The sequence below is a fragment of the Magnolia sinica genome, chromosome 11 (genome assembly GCF_029962835.1).
Source record: "Magnolia sinica isolate HGM2019 chromosome 11, MsV1, whole genome shotgun sequence".
Taxonomy (NCBI): Eukaryota; Viridiplantae; Streptophyta; class Magnoliopsida; order Magnoliales; family Magnoliaceae; genus Magnolia; species Magnolia sinica.
Genome location: NC_080583.1, coordinates 6,855,475 through 6,879,133, shown reverse-complemented (window position 1 = coordinate 6,879,133; position 23,659 = coordinate 6,855,475). Strand labels below are relative to the sequence as shown.

The window sequence follows — 23,659 nt, the reverse complement described above, 5'->3', positions numbered from 1 at the left end:
AGAGAGAGAGAGAGAGAGAGAGAGCTCTGCAAAACCACCTTTCACTCCAAATCGATTATTCCAGACCTCTACAAAACCGCTTTTCTCCCTCCAATGAGCTTCCAGCTTCCATGTATTGCTAAAAGAAGACCGCTTTCTGAGCTCTGAACAAAACCGGCTTTTCTCTGACTCCGGTTTTGAAAATTTCGAATAAAAGACGTCTCTTTCATTTCGTTTCATTGTCATTTTCATTTGTATTTCGTTTTCATTTCATTTTTAAAAATCTTCTTCCTTCTTCGCCTTCTTCTTCCCTTGAATGTTTCAAAGAGGAGAAAGAAAAAGTAAAAGCTTGTAAGAGATCTCTCGATTTCAATAGGGTTAGGGTTTTGGAAAGGAGAAAAGCGAAGAGATGCAGATAAAAGGCAGAGTTTGGAAGCTTCGATCCCGTGAGGCCCGTGAAAATGCCTCAAAATCAGCAGATTTCCGCTTTCCTAACCCGATCTCCAGATCAACGGGTGGATTTTGCCGAGAAAACGATCCCAGATCACGGGAAGAAGCATTGTAGAGTTCGATTTAATGTGGAAAGTGACAGGGGAGCGTCTCCGATTGTGACAGAGGCCTCGATTGGGCAGAATCTGATCGGATCGGATCCTTTCACGAGCCGTCCTTTCCAGATATGGAACAAGGTTGGATCTTTTGGTGATCGGAAGCTGAACCACGCTGTTTATCTTCGGTTGAGGGGCAGTGATGAAGGCCCGGGGGTTTCGGTTGGGACGGATATGATTGACGCCCAGGATCGTGCTCCGGGCCGTCAGTCCTCGTTGCAGAGGTTGTCCAGCGGGAGCAGTTATGCTGGGAGCCTGTTTTCAATGGTGGATGGGAGTTCATTGACTGATGCAAAGGATTCAGCACCTTGGAAGGGGTTACAGGGGGAGGGAGGATCGAGAGAGGAAGGGAGTAGGGAGAATTGGGTGCAGAGGATGAGAGAGAGCTACTGTTTACAGCTCACTCTTGCAGTTCGCCTCGCATCACAGGCTTCTCTGGCAGAAGAGATGCATCTTTTGCAGGACGGCGTGCCGGAGATTTGCGGCATTTCTTCCGATGCCGAGAAGGTGTCATACCGCCTTTGGGTATGGTGCTGAAGTATTTTGTTCTGCGAGTAATTGTACAGGTGGGCCTACCTTTCTATGGTCCAGGCTATTCTTCGGCTGGGATCCATCATGGATGGGTCATGCTCCATAATTCTCCTCATCAGAAAGAGTTATGCACATGATTGCTGGAGTTTCTTTCTTTCCTTTTCTTTTTCCTGGGAGTGGACCATTCGCAAAACCATCCATTTGCGGTCCACTAATCTGACAGTTAGGAGAGTATGTTGGAGGGCATAGGCCATCTTTCATGCCGATCAGATAAATGATCTGGACACCAGCAAGGTGGGACCCATCTGGTAAAGTTTCTAGGCGAAATTAGAAATGGCATTCTGTTCGGTTTAGCATCATATGATTCATCATGCTTTCTTCTTTATCTGGCTTTTTTGATTGAGAAATTGAAGTTTGCTATCTCTATTTGGCTTTTGATGGTGGTATTTAAAGGTGGAAATTATTGAAAAGAAGGCAGTTTATTTGTTCTAGTGTGGCATGCTGGTGGTCCCCGGTCGAAAGTCAAGGCTAAGTGGAGACTAGCATTGCTTGCTGTTTTTGGAATTTGATTCCTTCTTCGGGCCAGATTGTTTCCAAAGTTTTCTTGCTGATTAGGGAGTGGGAACTTTGATTGCGCTGAATTTTGGCATGCCCAGTTGTTGTATTTTGTTTGTTTGTTAGTTTTTTTTCCCTTGTGTTGTGTTTTCTGGCCTTTTAATAAAATTATTATCTTTCAAAAAAAAAAAGAGAGAAAAAAAGCAGTTTATTTGCCAAACATGCATGCTTTTGATTGGGAGGATTTTGTGGGTCTTCGACTTAGAATTTTGATTCGAACTACCTTGGAAATAGCTTGCAACTACAATCCAAGTGCTGCATCATGATTAGTTATAGCTTGCAACTAAATTTGAGTAGGTGAACTTGCATTTTAAGTTCTTGCCATGCTTAATTTCTGGCTCTCATGACTCAGAAAGGTTGTGGCAAAATTCAAGTTTCTTTTTGGTTTCATTTTTTAGAAAATTCAAGGAAAAATTATGTGGTTTTGTTGGGTTTGGTGTCATATGAAACATGTTTCTTTTGTTTGCCTATTTTTTGTTGCCTAACAATTTTACACACGAATCCTGCGGTCTTCGGATGTTATTTTCGGGTGTGTACTTTTGTGAGGCAAACAGAGCAGCCAGTAGTCTTGTAAAAGGACGTTCTACAGAGTTTATATGTATCTATTGCCATTTTAGGCCTTTTGCAATGAAGTCGTCACAATTTATAGAAACATGGTTTTTTTAAAAAATTTTTTTTTTTTAAAATACTTTCAAATATCTTGCTCAGACGTTACCTAAGTGCCTTTCACCAGATCAAATTCTGTGGGCATTTCTTGTTAGTTTGGTAGCAATCATTGTCATGGTCACATCTTTAAGAACGCCATTGGTATCTGTGTGATTGCCGTCAAATGATCAAAACACATGAGAATTGTATTCATAAGGGCAGACATTTCCTACTACCTACCTTTTGGTGCAGACAAAATACTAATGAACATACACACATGCATTCAAAATGCTAATCTGATTTGGTTCCCTTTGAAGAATTCTTTTTTCCTCTTTTGCCCCGAAATATGAGCGGAATTAAATGACTGATGTTCCTGACAAACTGATAATTCAACCACTTAATGGTTTTTATATATATGCATTTGCCTATGAGCTACTTTAATACGACTTTGAGCTGTATGTTTAATATTCTTTACTTGCAGGTTAATGGATGCTTGTCATATTCTGACAAGATATCTGATGGGTTCTATAATATTCTGGGAATGAGTCCATATTTATGGGTGATGTGCAATGAATTGGAGGAAGGAAGACAACTACCTTCTTTAGCAGCACTTAGAGCAGTTGATCCCAGCGATTCACAGATGGAGGTGGTCCTTTTTGATAAACGTGAAGACATATGCCTTAAAGAGCTTGAAGATAAAGCACTAGAACTTTACTATGGTTTGGGGAATACATTGAAGTTAGTGGAGAAACTCGGCCAGCTTGTTTCTAACTTCATGGGGTAAGACCTTAATTTCAGGTATGCAGATTAAGAAGCATGTCTTATTTGCTCATTCAGTTCTAATGTATCAAGTTTGTCGGAATTTGAAGGGGTGCCTTTCAGATGCAGCAGGGTGATCTGTACATCCAGTGGAAATTATGTAGCAAAAAATTGAGAGATTGTCATCAATGCATTGTGCTCCCTGTTGGTAGCCTATCCATGGGACTTTGCAGGCATCGGGCTATTCTTTTCAAGGTGATTGTGCTATGCTAAAGGGGTTGCCTCGACTATTTTTATATGTTTATATTTCATCACCTGTCTTCTTTGAGCATCTGTAATCCTTAGTTTGTAATTGGTTAGGAACTAATTCCATACTTATGACATGACAATGGAAGTCCTCGGAAGTAAAAATTTGGACGTTGCCCTTCCCGCAAGATTTAGGGCTTCTTTGCATGCGCGTGGCTCCTATCAAATAGAATTGCTTTAGCCAAATCCATTTTGTTTCGAGTGGAAGACCGAGTAAAACAGATTGGAAGAGGCACTTTTTATGCCTTTCAGCTTCAAACTAGATACCTTTTGGATAAACCAAACATCCATATATTTATTTTTTCTGATCAAGATCCCTTCCAATGTGAAGGCAAAAAAAGCAGGGTTTTACTGCTGCATGCAAACAAGCTGACTCGTGTAATGATAGCAACGATATTGCAGCTAAGGTGGGATTTTATGAAATACACATGTGGGTATCTTTTCTATACACTTTAGATATGTGGGTATCTTTTATGAAAAGGTGGGATTTTATTTCTTGAATCATTTTTTATTCTTTGATTAATTTGAAGCGAGGTATAGGCTGATATTATGTGGTGATGTTGCCCATGCTTAAGATTCTGTATTTGTCAGACAGGTCCTGCGGCTCCTGCCTCAGCTGGTGTGGCATAAGGTCTAGGAACTATATATCTGTTGTTCCCAAATCCCAAGCTTATAGATTGAAATGTTAAAATTGCAAGGACGTGTCTTAATTTCTACAAATTCATTGATTGCGCATGCCAAGATGAATTATAAGAGTTATGAGCAGAAGATATGATGCCTTTCATTCTACCATTTAAGGATAACAACTGGGTGTTGAGTCAAATTAAAGTGAGGTAGCTATTTATTGAGGATAAGACTTGGGTCTTGGGATCATAGAGAAGTTCTGTATCTAACTTATTTTGTGGGATGTATGACAAAAACTTGACAAAACATGGTATTGCTTTATCCAGTCTGCTCATAGTTCTGTTTATTGTTCACGGTCCTTTGTGTGCAAAAGAATAAGAGGTTAATTTCATTAAATGGTTCACCAGGGTACATAGGACTAAGGAGGTAGCAGGTTTAGTAAATATGATTCAGAATGGCATGGAGACACTGATATTTGTGAGTCAAGAACTGTGATCTCTAGCTACCATCAAAACAAAGCTTAACAGCTGACGATGCCTGTGAATTTTATAGACACCATGTCTGGTATTACCTGTTGATATTTGTATCTTTCAAATGTGTATGTCTGTTTTTGTGCCGTTTTGTAGGATAGAGCATGCCGAAAATAAAATTTTAGTTGTTGATTGACTTCTACGACTAACAGAAGTAATAGTTGACATCGACAACTGTATCTTGGTGCTACATTAAGGTAGATGAATTCCATTCTTGCATCTTGTTGTCAGTTCTTTTAATTTTCTCATCTTTAGTGGGAAATAATCTAGGAGTTCATGACAGGCAGATCATCCTTTTTCGTAAGTAAATATCTGTGTTCATGACTGGTTGTGGATTATTATTTTTTCAGAAGTAAAATTCTATAATCTAAGTCAACATAACTTAACAATTTAAGTTAAAGCTGAGAGTTCTTAAAGCGGATATGCATTTCTGATCAGGGATGCATGGGTATCACATGGGCATGCAACTCAGTTAGAAGCATCAAGTGACACTACTCACAATAATATAATGCAACCCGTTAAGGGAATTGTACCCACAGCCAGATAGTGAGGTATTTTTGGATTATCATGTTGAACTTGAGAAAATAACAGATGCTTATGGGTCATTTCTTGGGACTTGAGAAATATCTCCTCCTCCCCAAACTGGATAGTTTGCTCCCATGATTTATTACATGTTATGCTGGACAAGTCTTTTTAGATACAGGAATTTAGGAGCTCTCTTATGGTACTCATTATTTATTACATTATTCAGTATCACTAAATGATGGTTAGTAATTCTCTATCTGCCTAGGAGAAGTGTCCATTTTTGCTTGTGTTTTCTCATTTCAGTGACTAACTTCGATAACAGGATGTTGGGGAATCGCGGAAGCAAACCCTGGATTCGAATCAAACAAGAGAGATATAAACGCAAACAAGCACCACAGAGAACACACGGATTTACGTGTAAAACCCTTGCAGGAAAAACCACGGCACAAAGCGACAGTGATTCCATTATGAAGTACGAATTACAAGAGATGGATGGACTTACCGATCCAAAAAACGATCAAAATCCCTTTGCAAAACCCTAGATTTGCTCTAGAACACCTTAGGAACGTCTTAGCCTACCCTAATCCCAATTACACCCGCTTATATAGTGTTATAATCAAATTAGGAAACAAAATACGCACTTCTGCAAAATCGGGCATTTTTGTCGATATGACGTTCAATAGGATCAACAGCCATCGAGGCCTGTCGATGGGATCGAAGCCACCTTCTATGGGATCAAAGAATGCCCCAAAAACTGTCCAACGAGCATAGGGAAAAATTCAGGATTTTCTCGATGGGATTGAGTAGTCTATCCATGGGATCAAGTTGTTTGTCGATGGTATTGACAGACCCATAATTTTTTATTTTTTATTTTTGAAAGATAACGCAATTTCATTAAAGGCTAAAACAGAAAAACAGAGAAACAAACAAACAAGCCTGCCGAGAGAGCAGACAGCAGCAAAACAGAAAAAGGAAAAGAAAACACAGGATTGAAGACATCTTGACAACACAGGATTCCTGTAACTGCAATTAGATAATATATAGTTTAAGATACAACTCAGCCAAATTGTCCAAACATTCTTATGTGGTCAAGCAAATGCAATTCTTCATGCCACAGAAAATTTCAATAGATAAACTTTCTCACTAGAAGAACATCACTGATTCTTTATGCTTTACATGGATATGAAAATTTTCTGATGGCAGGTCTATAAAGATAAGTTCCACATATTAAATTGTAAAACTAGTTTTCTCACAGCCATCGGGATGAATTCTACATTTGGTAAGAGAAAACAAGATAAATTGAAAAGAAGTGATGTTGCCATGGAACAATGCCATGGAACAAAAAAGTAATGGTTCCATGGAGAGGAATGGCTGGAATGGTGGGAAATTGCTATGTTTCGTGACACTGTGAGAGGAAAGAAAGAGAGAAAAGAGAGGGAGAGATGAGAGGAGAAAACATGATGGATTTTCGTATGGTCAGGTGTGGGTTTGCTAATATGTACATATATCGGGTTTTTTTTTTTTTTTTTTTTTTTGTGCTAATGTGAGGGTAACTATTGAGAGGACTGATATCACTACCATGTTTGAATAGGATGAATCTGCAGGATCCTTTTTTTTTTTTGCAGAAATCTGTTTCACTGTTTGGATTGTGAAAAACAGAGCCATTCTGAGTTCCAATTCCACTGCATTTATTGTGGTTTGAAATCATGATCACTTTGTCCCACAAATTCACTCTTTTGCACTTTCAGAAATGGTGAGAAATCCTCTCTGGCATTTATTGAGGATTTCTCTTGGAAGGGATTCGTGATCATCTTTTCACACGAAATCACCGTTTTCCACTTCTAAATTGCAAGAAATGGCGAGGAATCCTCTCTAGCATTTATTAAAGATTTCTCTTGGGAGAGGATGCATTATTACATTTTCCACAAAATCACTTTTTTTTTTTCTACTTTTTGGATTGTGCAAGAAATGATGAGGAATCCTCAATACCGTTTACACTACATTTATAGTAGCTAAGACTATGGGGCCCTGGGGGATAGCTTTCATTAGGGTTGGCCATAGAGAGAATATGGACTGTCAGTGAACGCTTGAGTCAATAGGATGGTGTCACACTGATCTATAGGGACGATGATTCTAATGGTATTCACTAGTCCTTACGGATGTACTGGGGTGATTATATACCTCGTTTGGTTGTTTGGGGAATACGAATGAATGGCCCTCCTGGTATACTCCACGGCAAATATAGCTAGGGTGTTGGACGAAGTTTGACACCTTTGATGGGATTATTTGACTTTGACCACAAAACCGTCAATCTAGTTTGGAAATCATGATTACATTTTTCCATATCCTCACCTTGGGATCCTCCTATACAAACAAACTGTAAATGGAAAACCCATTAAAAATGTCTCTTTGTTTTTGTTACATCATCTTATAAGCTAAACCAAACAAACCCTAATCTAACTTCTCTCAACAATCAATCTTACCTTAGCCAATCTGCTAAGTTTTGATCCTGATCATTATCATTTTATATGGTGTTTTGGGTGGAGTGCCCACAATTAGGATTGTTTCTCCTATAGTGGCCCATCTGTAAATCCAACGGGCATGAAATTTCACGGGAGGGATTTTTAAAGCAAGCCACTTTTGATGGACAGTTTGGATCTTCCACAGGTGTGCACATTTGGCATGTAAAACACATGGCAAAACTTGACTGCATCAAACCGTTTAGATAGAACCGGTAGCAAGATGTTTTCTGCCCAACCAAGAAACTGAATGGCTAGATATTAAACAGGCCCCAAACCTACTCCTATAAAAGTTAAAATTCAACATTTCGTCTCAGAACTCTTGAAGTATAATTTGCGCATGAAATAATAGAAGTATGAAATTCTTACAGAAATAAAAATTTAGATCTCAAAAAGACCTCTGGAACAAGCTCATTGTTTCCATAATTCCAGATAGCTGTTTTGGTATGTCACCCATACTTTGTATGCATCATGATGGTAAACTTGGTCTTTACAAACGTTTTTCTTTTAAAGATATAGGGAATATGCACCCAATATTATTTTGACATAAAACCAAGCCTTCTTCAAGATCCCTTACCTCTGCAATGTTCTGTATGCAGAAGTTGGCTGACTACATTGGCTTGCCATGTCGGATAGCTCAAGGCTGCAAGTACTGCACATCAGAATATCCCTCATCATGTCTTGTCAAAATTGGAGATGACAGGCAGTCATTGAGGTCGGCCATTACTTCTCTTCCTTGAAACCTATTTTAGTTATTATTATTATTAGGCACGATATTTATCTGTTATCACTTATATTGTGTCCAACTGATATTCATATCGAGTCTTGCTGTTTATGTAGAAACATTTCTCCTAGGCGGGTTTAAGGATCAAAGTGTCTGAGAGAACTTGCTTAACCTGGAAAATGAAATTGCCTACATAATGAGAATGAGAATCTCATTGTCGAATGTAAAGAGTAGATGAGATTAAGCAAATGATCATGTTCTGCGAAACATCTTCTTAGGGTGTCCCTGATTCATAATGTTAATTTTGGAGTCCATCAATCCTATGATGTGTTATCCTGAAGTTCCATTTTCTTCATTTTATTTATCTTGGTTTCTTCTCTCTATTTTTTTAAACAGGGAGTATGTAGTTGATTTGGTTGGGGAGCCAGGGAATGTCCATTATCCAGATTCCTTAGTAAATGGTACAATGCTTTCATCAATACCTTCACCCTTCCAAATCTCACTTCTAAAAGGTTGCGAAGAGTCTTATAGTGATGATGCATCATGGAATCATACACTTGACCCAGAGCATGCAGGCATTTTCCTCGTGGATCCTCAAACTTCAGGTATAATTTATTTTGCATTTCTTGAATGTAAAGTGTGCAGTATGTTAAAAATAATGCCTGTATCTGTCTGTACTACTTCTCTCAAATGTCTTTATTTGTCTCAGCAAGCACCTTTTGTCATTTTTGCATTTGCATTGGCCCAATAAGGGCATACTGGTATGGTTAGATATGAAGGCAGATCTTTCCATGTCTCAGCATTGGCGAGATGGGAAACAGTTACATGTTTCCTTGTGGACATTCATTGTCCCATTTTTACTTTGTTTGTATGAACCCCAGGGTTATATAGTTGGATTGACTTGATAAGCTACAACATGTTGAGCTTTCTTCCATAAATCTAGCCTTAAACAAAGAAGGTTGAGGGATTGACCCATTAAATGCATTGGAGTTTCATATTTTCCCTCAATAACAGATGGGTGGATCTTGATTACTGCAAACAACAACTCCCATCAATTAAATGGCCTTCATATTATGTGCTTCCTCAGATTAACTACCAAATAGTGCCAATACTGGTTTCCTAGAATGATCAATGAATCAATCTTTTTTGTGTTGGTTTGATTGAGTTCATAATGAACAGATGGAGGTATTAAATTCATGGTGTGTCAACCGGACTTGTGAGGCAGAACCAATGAAGTTGAAGCAGAGAGAAAGCAAACATGCAGTGTTTCCTGGGAAATTCAATGTGTTCTGTGGTAAACCCTGAAAAAGGAGAGGTTGGGTTTCATGATGATCCATAAAAACAAGATAGTGAACATTGAGGCTTACATGATAAAAAGGAAGGAGCACTGGCCTGCACAAAATCATTTGGTTTGTGAAGGATGCTGCGACTGACTTTTTTTAATTATTTTTTTATTTTTTAAATATGCCTCAATGGAGTAGTCGATGAGCGAACTTTTTGAACAAAATTAAGGTAGCTGCCCAGAATGGATGCACAGTACTCCAGTTTCACAGCAGATGAATGTGGGGGGAAAAATCTTTATTCGACTCTATTCTAATATCGCTTGCTTAATGGCTATAAATGTATGTAGAAGGCAAGATTAGTCGATTATCCTCTCTTCACTTTCTAAGACCTGAGGAACTCAACTCTAGTCTTACATCGCTTGCTTAATGGCTATAAATGTATGTAGAAGGCAAGATTAGTCGATTATCCTCTCTTCACTTTCTAAGACCTGAGGAACTCAACTCTAGTCTTACATCGCTTGCTTAATGGCTATAAATGTATGTAGAAGGCAAGATTAGTCGATTATCCTCTCTTCACTTTCTAAGACCTGAGGAACTCAAGATTAGTGAAAAGTAAGCAATGATGGAGACTCCTATATGTCGATCATCTAATTGCTTCTAACAAGCCGATCGCCTCTTATTGAAAACAGTTTTTTCGCCAGGCACCCTTATCAGGTAATGCTGCTTTGGCAAACTCTAATGAGTGAGACTGGATCATCATAGCCTTCTTGTTTGCTGCATGATCTATTTGGCTTCTGTGGCATTGGTGCTTCAGCTGAACCTGTAAGCATGTTTTATATGCTGATTACTTTAGATTCATGTGCTCGCTTTGGCGGTAAAATATATTTAAATTGTAGGTATTGTTATTTCTCTTGGATCACTTGTTGTCAATTCTGATGTTAGCATGTATTACCATTTACCATCAAGGAGATATAAAAAGCTTTACTGATGATGAGTGTAGTATGGTTTTCTGTCTTTTCTGGCTGTTTGATGTTCTGTTTCTTTAAAAGTATCCTCTTTCAACTGTTTGTGTCACACTGTCACTATGTATCTTTTAACTTATCCTTTCATCTTCAAGGCAAAGTTCAGTCAGAATTTCTCTAAATTCACCAATTGCTATCGTCTAGGTTTCCGATTGCCTTTCTGTTGGCACTCATATTGGAAAATAATTCTTTAAAGGTGAAAATTATCTTCTTCAGCCAAACGTTTAAAGAAAGCATTTTCATTTACCTATAGTTCTTTCTTTTCTAATGGCACTTCCGTTAGTGCATTCTCAGTGCAAGTTGTTCGGAAATATCTTATCCCAAAGGATTCTCTCTCTCTCTCTCTCTCTCTCTCTTAAAAAATTCTTCATATATGATATATTTGAATCAATATGTCAGATTGCTAAATAATTATGTGAAATCAATTTTATTGAAGATATCTATCCAAGCATCAACTATACAAAGTCGATGAAGGCATACAGTTTATCACTAGATTTATTACGAGTCATTCCTTGAATGATTTTGCAGGTAAAGAGGAAACTCAAAAAATTGAAACAAACAGCCTTTCCCCAGGGGTTGTTAATGCAAATTGTCTCCTTTTAACAAGTGATAACGATGGAGAGAAATCTGGCGAATTCTTGAGAAAAGAATTCCAGCCTGTTCAGGATGTTGAATTGCAAGAAAATGTAAAGGTTGCTGTTTACTATCCGACTGTTAAAGAACTCGAAATAAAGGAAGTGTCAGTGATGCCTCTGGAGCCTGAAGATGATAGGACTCGCTGCAGTCAAAGCAAGAAATTGGTATCTGATCAAGATAGTGTATCAAAAGATCTGGATGCTGTTGCAGGCATCTCCATAGATGGACATTACAGGGTTGGCGAGAACAAAAGTCTCATTAAAGAATCTTACATGGAGGGCTTGGTTTCATACCACACTCTAATTACAAACAATAGGGCCAATCAAACTAAGATAGAAGTATCTGATGAAATAAAGCTGAGGGAGGCTGAGAATAGAAGGGGCTTTGCTAATGTCACCTTGCCACATTATGTGAATCTTGAACCTTCTCTTGCTATGGACTGGCTCGAGATATCATGGGATGAATTGCATGTCAAAGAGCGGATTGGTGCTGGTACGTGTTGCTTTTTATGAATTGGTCCAGTATATATATTCACAACCATTTCATACAAGCATGCCATTTACATGGGAAAGACGTATCTTTTTGAAGCTTTTCTAATTGATTTCGTGATACTGTTATTAATTATTATGTATTACATTTGTTTTTGCAGGTTCATTTGGGACAGTGCACCTTGCTGAATGGCATGGATCGGTTAGTACTCAATATATTCAACATGTTTTTTTTTTTTTCCCTATATTTGATTATCATGGTTTTATCCAATGTTTTGAAACCAGACCAGACTAAACTTGTTTTTGTGCCAGTTGTTAGTCTAGCAGTTACAGACTTGGTTTTCTAATGGAAGTACAATTTTGTGCTTTGACAGATGTATTTACATATTTTTCTCTGCAATACAATTATCCCTATGACTGTTTTTTTAGAGGGACCAGACCATTTTGGTGGCTGGTTCAGGTTGAAACAAGCTGGACTGTCTGGTCCAGTCCAGGTTTTAATACCTTGGTTTTACCAACTGTACTAATCAATGCAGTAGTTTTCCTGCTAAGTATTTTTCACTTAATTGCAAAGTGCAAATTTTCATGTGTCCTGCAGATATGTTTGCTAAATTTATGCAACTCTCCAGTTGGAGTTTCATCAAATAGGAACCATATATCATATGATATTTAGTTTTGTCGTATAACAGAGATTTTCTTGTAAGCACCGGCAGTCTAATTGCCTTCCCTGTAAACCCAGATTGGCCCTGCCTCCCAATTTCACATAAATTGTGTTGACCATGTGCTGTTTCCATGTGTTAATTAGTACCATCCTCTTTGCATTTTATGTAGGATAGTGTTTTCTACTGTTCAAGTTCTATTCTTGCAAGCAACACTCTTGTTCTGCTTGTGTTAACTCGAAGGAATTTATTAAGGCACATGTCCCATTTATGGTAGAACAGTACGAGAACTCTAGGTACTGAAAAATGGGTCACTGGCAGGCTGGAGAGCACAGGAGTTGCAAAAGGCTAAACTCCACAAATTTTGTTTTAACTTTATATATTCAATAACACAAGTTTATGCAAAATTGACAGCGATACGACATCACTGTGCTCTGCTTGGACTGTTTTAAGTGTGTTCTTTTATTATATTATGGAAATGTTTTTTTTTTTTTTTTTAATAAATTTAAAATCTATATTGTTGTCTAACTTTGAAATAAGAGTCAGCAGTCATGTTTGATACAAGAATCATCACTCATGTCCTTTTGAATTTCTTTTAAGACAGTGATTTGATTTTATTGAAGACAATTGAATTACATAGGCAAGTGTTTAATGCAGGGAACTTCTCTGGAAATGTTATTCTGATAACTAACCTGATGAGAGTAATTTTTGGTTCAGTTCCTTGACCAATCTCTCTATCATATTCAAAGAAATCCACATTTTTCTTCGTTTTTCTTACATGGTTCTCTGTCCCATTTTTGTTTAACTTGAAAGTAAAGGTGATGCATCTTCTTATTTATTCAATCATGGAATGCAGGATGTTGCCGTTAAGGTTCTTACAGATCAGGACTTTCATGAGGATCAACTGAAGGACTTTCTAAGGGAGGTATGCATTTGAAACATTGCTAATAATGTTCTTTGAAACTGTACCCATTTATGTATCACAATTCACAAGCAATGTTTTCCATATCATTATTGCGTAATGTATCACACCCTTGGGATACAGATACATATCATTTATCGCACTAGATATATCGGTTGTATCGCGTAATTTATCATTATTGTTGGGAAACCTTGGGAAATTGGTCGAATTTTTCAATGAAACTTTAGGGATTGTTAGAAAAGACAAATGAACACTTAGAAGAAGTATAAAACTAGAAATTTATAGATGTAAGAAAACATGTATGGAAACACAAGCATTACATAAAAAAAAGAAGTACAAAAATAGAAATATACCTGTGGATTTCAGGAAATTTTTTGTTTTTAAATAATTTTAATTTAAAAAATATTTTTTCTAGAAAAATTCCCAAATTGCCAAGAATGCGTATCAGGTTATATGCATGTTTGATTTCGTGTTTGGACGCTAAAATTGCAATCGATTTGGAAACAAAATGAGGAAATTTCAAGTTTTCCTAATTTTCCACAACTCGGCCCATCTCCCTCAAATCTCAAATTTGAAGCTCCAAATCCTTATTTTTTCATGTAAAACATGAAGAATCATGGATTTCTTACAATTTGACACTATTTACAACATATAAAAATGAATCAAAGCTAAAATGTAAACACCTTTTAGAATCCAGTCCCAAGAAGCTTCCAATCGCGATTTCAGAGAAATTTCAAAGATTTTCTTCCAATTTTAATTATTTTTATTTATCATATTTAGTTATACTCATCCATTGGTAATCTTTTGGGCTTTTGCAACTGGAATAATTATTGCATCCTTTCATAGCAGCCATGTTTCTAGTCTTTGTTTTTGTCCATTTCACTCAACATTCATAGTGTCCAAGGTTCTATTGAATTTCTGCTACCTTTGTTGCCATTGCACCTAGCCTGTATGTGCATCCAGATTTCTGTCTATTGCTCTTGCCCACTGCTTCTTCACAACCAGTTCTTCTTAACAATCCATAGGTTGCGATAATGAAACGTGTACGCCATCCAAATGTTGTTCTCTTTATGGGTGCTGTTACAAAGCCTCCTCATCTTTCAATTGTGACAGAGTACCTACCGAGGTAAGTCTTCTTTCACTTGCTATATATTGTCTACTTCTAGTGTGGCTGTTTGACTTGAACTAACTGGATGTCTTATCCTCTTCAATCCTTGCTCATTGTGAAATAGGGGTAGCCTTTACCGACTCATACATAGAGCAGCAGCAGGAGACATCTTGGATAAAAGGAGGAGGTTACGAATGGCACTTGATGTGGTTTGTATACCAATTTTCTGCATTATATGTCTTTTCAGCTGCAGAAAATTGCTTCCGTTGGAGCTCAAGTAAGTTTGTGTTGTGTATGCAGGCCAAGGGCATCAATTATCTCCATTGCCTTAGCCCTCCTATAGTTCACTGGGATCTCAAATCTCCTAATTTGTTGGTAGACAAGAACTGGGCCGTGAAGGTATTCCATGAATTTTGAGAAATCACCATTATTAAATTCTCTCCAATAATTTCTGCATTACTTGTTTCTTCTTAACATTCCATGCATGCAGGTATGTGATTTTGGGTTGTCCCGATTCAAGGCAAACACTTTCATATCATCAAAATCTGTTGCTGGAACGGTAAACATGTCTCTCTGTGGTTCTTTATATATATATATATATATATATATAAGTTCAAGTCAACACCTTGAAGCTGAATTTTCTACTTGATCTGAAAGTCAAACTTTATGGTTTTGATTGTGTCTTCATCTAGGTTTCAATTACAATAAAAGGGGTCCTTACTCTTACTCCAGTGGTAGACTCTCAGGAGTTTCAACACCTGGTTGACGGTTCAAGTACCCATAGGTGGTGAAATCCCACCATGGCGTGAGTGTGTGTAAAAAAAAAAAAAAAATTTGCGATAAAAGATAATTAAAAAAAATAAAAATCAAGAGAGGTACTAGATGAAGATCCAGTATAAGTGTTCCACCTTCTCCTAAATAGTGGCAACTCATCTGCCAAACTCGTTGCACACATCAATCCTGACAGCCATTTGGATGGGCAGATCCTGAAATTCATGCTGATTGGTCAATCTTAACCATCTGATATCACCTGTTGAATTTGCTGTTGACCAAGATATTTTAACCATATATTTGATAGCCACATTTTGGATGGCTAGAAGTTGTATAATCAGTGTGATATGCTCTGTCCACTATGGGGTTCACAATTTGAATGGTCTGGTTTAATTTGCACTCATCGAACATGTATGGTGGATGAGTCACTGACTCACTTCCAAACAATATTGTAACCCTGGAAGAGACAATTTTTCGTTTCTAACTAGACGTTTGTTGGACTGTCCAAACTACATCAGAATTGAATTCCTTATATACTCATCAGATCTTTGCCAGTTGAAAATCTACTGTTTAATGACTGTTGGATTACTAGGCGGGATCCATGAGCATTTAATTTGCTTTTCTTTGCAGCCTGAGTGGATGGCTCCTGAATTCTTGCGTGGGGAGCCCACAAATGAAAAGTCTGATGTGTACAGCTTTGGGGTGATCTTATGGGAGCTTGTGACAATGCAACAGCCTTGGAGTGGACTTAGCCATGCACAGGTAACATCTTCTGGCACTTAGGAGTTCTGGTTAAATCTCATTGCTTTTGCTTTCAATGATCGCATTACATCATGTGTATCTGTATTTTTTCTTCCATGTTATTGACTGAGCAAAGTTTCAGGTAGTCGGAGCTGTTGCTTTCCAGAACAGAAGGCTTGCGATCCCACCAAATACCAGCCCTGTATTGGTTGCCCTCATGGAGGCTTGTTGGGCTGAGTAAGAATGGCTGGGACTCTGACTCATTAAATTGCATTTCCTTCATTTTAAGTCAAATTAAGAAAAATCATTTGTTTTGCAATGCTATGCAGACATCCCTAAACCTTTAAAACATCTAAAGCACTCTTCCCTTCAATGAATTGTAATCACAACAGTGTGTTTCATGGAGCTGGAATTGGAGGGCATCAAGATGTATGTTTATTGTGTTTATGCATCTGGCCTGTACAAGTGGGCCCCATTGTTCCAGGATCCTGAGTCGTCATCATTGTCATCATCATCTAAGCCTTACGCCAACTAATTGGAGTTGGCTAGTCCTGTTCCATCATTCCACTCTATGAAGGGCCATAACTTCAGTTAATCAATAGTTTATCAAGTCTTTTCTTACTACCTCCACCCACATCTTTTTGGGCCTTCCCATTGTCCTTTTAGAGCCTTCAATCTTAACCAAATCCTGTCCGGTGCAGTTCTTGTTCTCCATTGCACATGACCAAACCATCTAAGTCTCCTTCCATGATCCTGAGTCTCCCGATCTTAATATGTTGGACCCCATGTGGATGGAGGGTGCCGAGAAAATCTTTCTTTTCCCCTAAGATCGTACCTCCAAACTTTGGCATTTTTAGGAAGTATTATGCAATGCTTGGGCCGAATGCTTGTGCAGTACTGCTCGGGCTTTCAGTTTATACTTTCAGGGCCATTTTTCGGTCATTTAGAGCATTGATAGACATGAGTTACTGTGGACGGCCTGAGCACCAGAATCCCATAGATTGGGAAGGTCATAACACTTACTAGGAGGCCAAGAAATAGACCATTGAGAAAGAAAATGCAGTGACTGTTCACGTTCAACAAGAAAGGCTAGGTATTGCATGGTGATGTTTCAATCTGGGGAACTTTTGGTGCATGGGCATCTACGGTGAAACCAGTCATACAAATGGTCCCTACTCATCCAACTAGAAGCCCCTATATCGGTGTAAACGTTGGAGATCAATGGCCAAACTGAGCCTATCCTAAGTTGGAAATTCACATAGGCATTTTGGGTTTCGGAGAAAATTACATTGGAATCTTGCTTCTGAGAGAATTAATTGCAATTAACCTTTCTCCCAAATGTCAATCACACTTTGAATCTCATTTGATTTAAACCTTAATACAACTAACATATTTGGAATGGCATTTTTGTGAAAACCTGTGTATATTGACCCATGAGATAAATAGATCGGGTCTGAGTCCTCATATTCCCAGACCTGGCCCATTAAATAAATGGGTTGGCTTTTTCTGAACTTGGTCCATACATGACCTGAATTTCAATGGGTTGGGTCTGGGGCCAAAATCCAGACCTGACCCATTAAATAAATGGGTTGGCCCTTCCTGGAACCCAACCCAGACCCTGCATGGTTTGGTCTGGGCCCAAAACTCTGACCTGGCCATTAGATTGGGTCCAGGAACGCCCGCCCCCTCTTTCAAACTTACCCATTTTCACCTCTTTCTCAACCCTAGAATATCAACAGTGCATTTATTTTCAGTTTGTAGAAAGGGCCCATGGTTTAGTGAGATCCAATATGTTGATATGACGGGCTCCACTGGATGCCCCATGCACTAAAAATTTCCCAGATTTGAAGATCCTAGCCATTGCATCTTTGCCATTATTATTATTTTTATTTTGGCTGAACTAAACTTTGCAACTTGCTGGCCACCAATTGAATGGTTCGAATTTCCACATCTGGGAGTTCTTTGGTGCATGACCATCCGGAGCAGGGCCCACTGTATTATTGCTTTGGATGACAGGACCACCAGCCCAACTTGTACAAAAAACTGAAAACCCTGTGACTACTTTCGATGTTCTCAGTTCTACCTTTTTGAATTACCGGAACTTGGTAGTGGAGTTTCTTCCCCAACTTTACCATATATCTGAATTCATCTTTCTGTTGGCAGTGACCCCAAACAGCGTCCATCTTTCGGAAGCATTGTAGAATCACTGAAGAAGTTTCTGAAGACCCCTCACCAGTTGATACAGATGGGGAACCCATAGATGAAGGCCCACTTGAAGAAACCCGTCAACCCTCTATTGTTATAATGCTTCTATTTTTACCTCGTGTCAATTCTAATGGTTATATTGACTGTTCCCTCCTTGAGTGCTGATGGCCATCATTATTTTTTGTCTTCGTGTTCAGCAATTGGTGTTTGAGCCAAACACCAGTCATGGTTTGAACCAGCTGCTATCAAGATGAAGGCAGATCACAGCGCTCTCCCAGATCCAGAAATGTAAATGCAGATTGCAGAGAGGTGTTTAATTTAAATCTGGGATGATCTTTCAATGGAGAAATAAGATATGTCGTTGCAATCAGTGAAGCACTTAGCTAACCGTCTTGTATCGGATTTGGATGTAAGAATTCTTATTCATTTGGTTCTATAAATGTAGTATTTTTCCCCTCCAAGATTTCCAGCTGAAAAAAGTTGTGATTTTGCGGGCAACCGAACTTGCAGATGAGCCATTCATCATGAAGCAGACTTGATGAATGGTGGATATGGCATCAGTTCAACCAACGGCTCAGAAGTATTCATTAGTTTGTTTGTTTGTTTGTTTGTTTTTATTTTTTATTTTTGAGAAATAACGAAAATTTGATTAAAGAGAGAAATTACAGAAGAAGGATTATCTGGCTGAGGAAGCGAGAAAGCTATCCTTGGACAATAGGAAAATTACATCCCTTAAAATTCACAGAGAATGTTGCCCACTCGATTACATACTGTTGAACTCTCTGAACTATAACAGCTGCCGAGTTGGATATACCCTCGAAACATCTCCCATTTCTTTCTTCCCAGACTGCCCACCAGGCCGCCAAGAGGAACATTTTCCAGATTATGGTTTTTTCTTTTCCTAACTTTGACACATGCCAGCAATATAACAGCTTCTCGGAAGATTCAGGAAAGGACCATGCAACCTTGAAAGCTTGAAGAATCGCTGTCCACACCTGACTGATGAACGGACAGTGTTCATTAGTTGTTTTAAACTTCACATAGATTTCTAACCCTTATCTCTTTGAGATCGTTTTCGATTTGGTTGGACTGATGCAATATCCACCAGTCACCAGGTCTGCGTCAGTGATGGATGGTCACGACCTGTACCAACTGTCCGGCTGTCTGCCGCTAATGCATTGGTTAGGGATTGCCTGGTGTAACCTCCGGGCAGCAGACAAGCATGGTGCAGAGCAGCCTATATGCTTTGCTATGACTGTGGGTCCCAACCAAATCACGGTGGAGATGGAAATCTATCCATGGCAGCTTGCAAGGGAATGGCATCCTTTCCCTTTTCTTTTCAACCGGAAGGAAAAATGTTATACTCTTCCCACAGTTTGCACAGAAGTGTCTATGGTTCATTCTCCAGAACCCAGGCCATTGATCTGGTGGGCCTCATCATGGTTGGCCTATGAATCATAAAATCTCCAATGTGGTGAAATCCTAGAGGGATTATCAGTAAGTAGAAGGTTTAAGAGAGAGAGAGAGAGAGAGAGAGAGAGAGAGCAGTAACCTTACACGTTCAATGAAAGAAAAGCCAGAGGTCTGCAGTCTAGGATATTTTGATTTGTCAGGACTTTTGGGACATGGCCCATTGATGGGCCCCACTTCCATATATGTCCACTCCAGCAATAATTTAATTCCTGCTAAAGTCTTCCATTAATTTCTCAACCGTCCACGTCCACCTACAAACGTGGATCTCATTAAGGAGAGTTATTTGATACTCTGGCTTGTGTGATGCTTGATACTAGGGCACTCATAACTTGTATAAGATGCGTGTATGGACTCAAATTTAACCAACTAAATTGTGGAACTAACAGTCCTGAAGTCAAAGTCCCAAAATCAGATTGGCCCAACAATCCTAGCTTGTGATAGGTGGGTAGAGGATGATTTAATGGAGGGCCAGGGTCGCACAAATTCAGCCAGAGGAGCTTTGATTAGGCAAAATCAGCTTAAACACACTATAACTTTCGATGGCCATAACTTTGTACTTGTTATCCATTTCATGCATATAAAATATCGTTGGGCAACTATCAATGAGCTCTTAGCCCTAGCTTTTAAATGGCTTCATAAAATTCAATCATTTTAAGAATTAACTTTTACTATTTTTAATAAGTTTTATTTTGTAATTTTAAAATTTTGAAAGTATGCTTTCAATCCACAGTTTTCTTATGTCATAAGAATTGTTTACCGATTTTGGCATGAATGGACGTGTTTTGGAAAAGTGTGATATATTGAGTCAAAGTTTAGGATTTTCTTTTGTTTCATAAGACATTGGATATGTTGTAAGCAACGTTTTATTCAGTAATATCATTTTTCATTTTAAGAAGAGTAATTTCTCATTAAAAAAAAAAAAATCTCTGCTTATGGATTTGAGGGTTATATATATATAAAGATGGTGATCTTCTTTTATTAATGCACTCACTAATTTATCAAATAGGACCGTTGTAATGAGGTTTTTCTCGTCAGGTCAGAGGAGATGTGGTGCTGTTCGGATGCCATAAACAGTGGAATCACCGTGTTGCTTGACCAATCGAGAGCACTGCTCGACCAGTCGAGTGGGCCACTCGACTCAAAGTCCAGCGAATAAATTGATTTGGAACTCCGTGGTGCTCGATCGGTCGAGTGGGCTGCTTTACTGGTCGAAGTCTCTGCTCGACCGGTCGAGGTTACGCAGATTCGAGTCTGAATGTTGTGCGGACTGCGAAAATTTGAGGCGGTTTCGCAAGAGGTGCGAAAGGGAGTTGCCTAAACTATAAATATGGGTTCCTAAGGCTTTTCTAGGTAATGCAAGGGAGTTTCTTAAAGCTTTGAAAGAGTTTGCTAAAGGGTTTAGGGCTATCAAAGGTGTGTGTGTGTGTGTGTGTGTGTGTGTGAGAGAGAGAGAGAGAGAGAGAAAGAGAGAGAGGAAGCTTGTGGAAGGGAGGTTATACTCGTAGAGGTGATCTATTGTGTAATCGACGTCTCAGCGCTTCTACATCCTCGTAATCGGTGAGATCTCTCCATTTTTTCTTATTATCTTATTGTTTATCCACTCCTACGTGAGTGAAGAAGGGTTGATCCAAGCAATGTGTCCTTGTGATCGGTTGTAACGTTCTACTTCATAGTGGATTGTTGCTCTGGATTAGGTCCCATGGTTTTTACCCCTTTAAGGGTTTTCCACGTAAAAATCTCTTGTGTCGTGTGGTTTGTGTTTTGATTTATTTCATTGCTTTATTATCCCATAATTCTGGTGTTTTTAAGAGGCTAGATCCTAAGGGTTTGTGCAAGGGCCTCAACAAAGTGGTATCAGAGCTAATAGTTTATTAAATGGGGTGGGATCGGTTTTGAATTATGGAAGGTTACTTATCAAGGATGATCAGTCTCAATGGTTCTAACTGGACCATATGGAAGGCTAAGATGGAAGACTTGCTTTATTATAAGGACTTGTATGCTCCAATCCTTAGCATATCAGTAAAGACAAAGAATATGACAGATGATGATTGGAAGAAATTGGACTAGAAGGCGGTGGGGTTTATTAAACAATAGTTGAACGATTCCATATTCCACCATGTGTCTATGGAGACCTCGGCCGCTAGCCCATTGTTGAAACTGCAAGCGCTATATGAGAGGAAGATAACCGGCAATAAGATTTTCTTGATACGACGACTTGTGAATCTCAAGTTCAAAGATGGTGGTTCTATGGCTGAGCACATGAATGAGGTTAGCAATATATTGAATCAGCTTTCCGCTATGAAGATGGTCCTAGACGATGAATTAAAGACTTTACTAATGCTTAGCTCATTGCCTGATAGTTGGAAAACATTGGTGATGTCTCAAAGTAACTCCGAGCCAGACGGAAAAGTATCCATGGAATAGGTAACTAGCTGTCTCTTCAATGAGGAGACAAGGAGGAAGTCTCAGGGGTCTACTCAACAAGAGGCCTTTGTGATACAAGATCGAAGGAGAGGAATAAACAGAAAGGGTGGGAAGGCCCGAGATAAATCAAGAGGCAAGTCGAATACAAAGAATGATGTTGAATGCTGGAATTGTGGCAAGAAGGGTCACTATAAGCATGAATGTCGTAAGAATAAGAACAACAAGAAAGGAAAAGAAAAGGAGAAAGAAGATGAATCAGATTCCACTACGGTCGCTTTACATGGCGACGTTGTAGTTATTCTTTCAGCAGATCATGATGTTTGTCTCACGGCTACGAGTTAGGACACAGATTGACTGATAGACTCGGGAGCCTCTTTTTATGCGTGTAACACCTCGAATTTTTGCCAACTTGGAGTTAGGCGTCCGTAGGCAATGAGTCAATCCTAACACCTTATTAACTTCTCAAAACTAAATCCCAAAGTCCAAAATCTCTTTTTTACCCATTTTCTTTAAAATCTCACCTTTCACCACCTTATTCTTCAAATTTTTCCTAGTACTTTCATATTAGACATGAATCCTAAAGTTTAGGTGAGGAAGAATCATCAAAGGTTCGTTGATCGTAGCCAGAGGAAATAAGTGTTGCACCTTTTATAAGGCAAGTGTTAGTGTTTGCAAGAGTGGATTGAATGCAGCGAAAAATTCAGCTATTGACATGTGGCATAGGCGTCTAGGCCACATGAGTGAAAAATGGCTTCAACTACTAGCAAAGAAGAGGCTCCTTCCAGATGTGATAGGTATATCTCTTAAAACCTGTATTGATTGTTTATTAGGGAAATAACATAAAGTTTCATTTGTTAAATCTACTTCTCATGTTAATAAAGTGTATGCATTTGATTTGGTTTATTCTGATGTCTGTGGTCCTATGAGATAAAAACCATGGGTGGGGCATTGTATTTTGTCACTTTTATAGATGATGCACCTAGGAGGGTTTGGGTTTATGATTTGAAATCCAAGGACGAGGTTTTTGGTGTGTTTAAATTGTTTCATGCTATGGTCGAGAGAGTGACAGGTAGATCTTTGAAGTGTATCCGCACTGACAATGGTAGTGAATACATTGGTGACTTTCATGAGTATTATAAGTCCCTGGGTATACGGCATGAACAGACGATTCCCAAGAGCCCCCAGCATAATGGTGTGGCTGAGCGAATGAATTGCACCATTGTAAAGAGAATCAGATGCATGTTATCCCATGCAAAGTTGCATAAGATATTATGAGGAGAAGCAATGCACACGATAGTGTATTTGATAAATAGGTCTCTATTAGTCTCGTTGAATGGAGAGGTACTTGAGAAGGTGTGGACTGGACAGGATCCATCGTACAGTCATCTTAGGGTGTTTGGATGTAGGGCATCCGTTCACGTACCAAAGGATGAGAAGTCCAACTCGATATGAAGATCGGGCAGTATATGTTCTTGGAGTACGGTGATGAAAAGTTCGGCTCCGATTGTGGGATTTGACCGAGAAGAAGCTCGTCGGGAGTAGAGATGTGGTATTCTTTAAAGATC

At 38.8% G+C, this 23,659-nt stretch overlaps 1 protein-coding gene across 2 annotated transcripts; it reads left to right on the top strand.

Annotated features, from left to right (window-relative positions):
* LOC131218698 (serine/threonine-protein kinase CTR1-like) lies at positions 1-18,658 on the top strand. 2 transcript variants are annotated; one of them, XM_058213402.1, is made up of 15 exons: positions 2-1,109; positions 2,857-3,155; positions 3,245-3,389; positions 8,238-8,353; positions 8,759-8,967; positions 11,196-11,795; positions 11,953-11,993; positions 13,307-13,375; positions 14,398-14,498; positions 14,605-14,689; positions 14,781-14,879; positions 14,971-15,039; positions 15,882-16,013; positions 16,135-16,229; positions 18,156-18,658. In XM_058213402.1, the coding sequence occupies exons 1-15, from the start codon at positions 441-443 to the stop codon at positions 18,250-18,252; spliced, it is 2,826 nt and encodes a 941-aa protein (XP_058069385.1). In that variant the 5' UTR covers positions 2-440; the 3' UTR covers positions 18,253-18,658. The 2 variants fall into 2 exon arrangements, with proteins under 2 accessions (XP_058069386.1, XP_058069385.1); XM_058213403.1 differs by lacking the exon at positions 16,135-16,229 and having other exon boundaries at positions 1-1,109.
* The last annotated feature ends 5,001 nt before the right edge of the window (positions 18,659-23,659 follow it).